The 1,816-nt window shown below is 24.8% G+C and overlaps 1 protein-coding gene across 1 annotated transcript in view; it reads left to right on the top strand.

The window, feature by feature from the left end:
• LOC107611633 (cyclin-A2-1) overlaps window positions 1–1,816 on the top strand; it is a gene marked incomplete at its 5' end in the record, with an annotated part of 9,007 nt that overhangs the window by 5,147 nt on the left and 2,044 nt on the right. The window contains one exon of the mRNA XM_021108350.1: window positions 489–623. Within this exon, the coding sequence (XP_020964009.1) occupies window positions 489–623 (135 nt within the window). The remainder of the gene's footprint in view (window positions 1–488; window positions 624–1,816) is intronic.

The raw sequence follows: 1,816 nt of genomic DNA, 5'->3' as shown, positions 1-1,816 counted from the left end.
TACAATTATATTTTGATATTTTATTGATATTATATTTTTTAACTATTTTTAATGTTTTCTTTTAATTATATAAAGTATTTAAAATATTTTTTGTTTTAATAAATTATAATATATATTATTTCTAAACTCATTTCAAGAATATATGTTAAGAATAAGGCTGGACACACTGATACGTGATGGTATTTAGGTGTATCTTAGCGTATACGGAGAAGAAATTTTTATTTTTTATTAAGACAATGTTGGACCCAGCAGACACACGTGTCAGACAAGTATTAATGAGTGTCATATCCGAAATATATTTGACACGCGGACACGGCAACTCAGCCAAGTGTCCGTGCTTCATAGTTGAAAACTATATTCTTGTTTATTCGGTTTCAGCTTAATATATTTTTATATTCTTGTTTATTCAGTTTCAGCTTAATATATTTTTATATTTAATCAGTTTTCCAAGAGTATTAGTTAGTTAAAACCATGTTTTAATTTTGCAGAATCTAACCCTGGAGCACTATACAAATTACAAAGCTTCAGAGCTTGAAACTGTTGTTCTTGCACTTGTAGATTTGCAGCTCAACACCAAAGCTAGTTCCCTAAATGCTATACGTGAAAAGTATAAACAACATAAGGTAAGAATTTTCCACACTATATATATTATAGGGATTGGGAAGATTTTTGTGCAAAAATTTGGTGTTTACTATCTTCACTTAAAAAAGTAATATCCTAAATTAGTTTTCAAAGGAATATTTTATCAGATATTTTAATTTTCGTTAAATTTTAATTATTGAATTAGTCTTTGAATTTTTTCAGGTTATATTGCTTCCTACCTGAATGGACTAATTTGAGAATTTAAAAATTTTTAAGGACTTTTATTAAATAACATATAAAGTTATAAAAAAGATTATATAAAGATTTGTATAAAATGTTTAGCAAAATTTTAACATGCAAATGATCTGTCTAACAAAATATTAAAATAAAAGATTGAGGCTAATTTTCGTAATTAAAATTTGTCTGGTACAGAAGTGTTCGACTAAATATTCTGTACGAACTAATTTGGGTATTCCTATTTAATAAATAAATTGATGAATTAATCGACATATAAATGCTTATAATATTAGAGTTCGTTATGGCTATTATAGTCCATGAAAATGAGCATTATACAGCGCATTGTGCTTAACCCTCACCTTAAACACTACAAGGTAAGTATTTTTTTTGTCTGTTTCCAATTAAAATCTTCTTATTAGCCATATGTAGCCCGTAAACATAACTTGTAACTGTGTCTCCTCCTCCCAGTTTGATGATGGGCTTGGTTTCGTTCTCTTCCTCCACATTAATATATCACGGCAAAATAGTTAAAGAGAAAAAAAGATATAATACTAAAAAAATAAATAAATAATTGTCAAATAATAGAATAAAAATTTTATATTTTATAAAAGATGATATAATCTCTAATATATTTACTTATTTAGGACCCGTTTGGATAGGTTCATAAGTGACTTTTTTTAACTTGTAACTTATGAAAATGTGTAGTATTAATGTCTAGTACAATTTTTAAAATAAAATTGTAATTTTTTAAAAAGTTATTTTGGTGTTTAAGGAGAAGTTAAAAAAAATGATTTCTCTCATAATAAAAGGCTTTTTATCACTTTTCTCTTAAAATAAGTACTTTTAGAACTAAAAAACTAAACACAAAATAACTTATTTATAAACTATTTTTAATATAAGCATTTATTATTTAAACTATTTTTTCAAAAGTAACTTAATTAAGTTGTTTATTTAAACTGGGTCTTATTATATAAAAAAAGTAAGTTAAATTTATTAA

The sequence above is a fragment of the Arachis ipaensis genome, chromosome B08, assembly GCF_000816755.2.
Source record: "Arachis ipaensis cultivar K30076 chromosome B08, Araip1.1, whole genome shotgun sequence".
Classification (NCBI taxonomy): Eukaryota; Viridiplantae; Streptophyta; class Magnoliopsida; order Fabales; family Fabaceae; genus Arachis; species Arachis ipaensis.
Note: the sequence above shows the minus strand (reverse complement) of the source record. Positions and strands in the feature narration are given on the sequence as shown.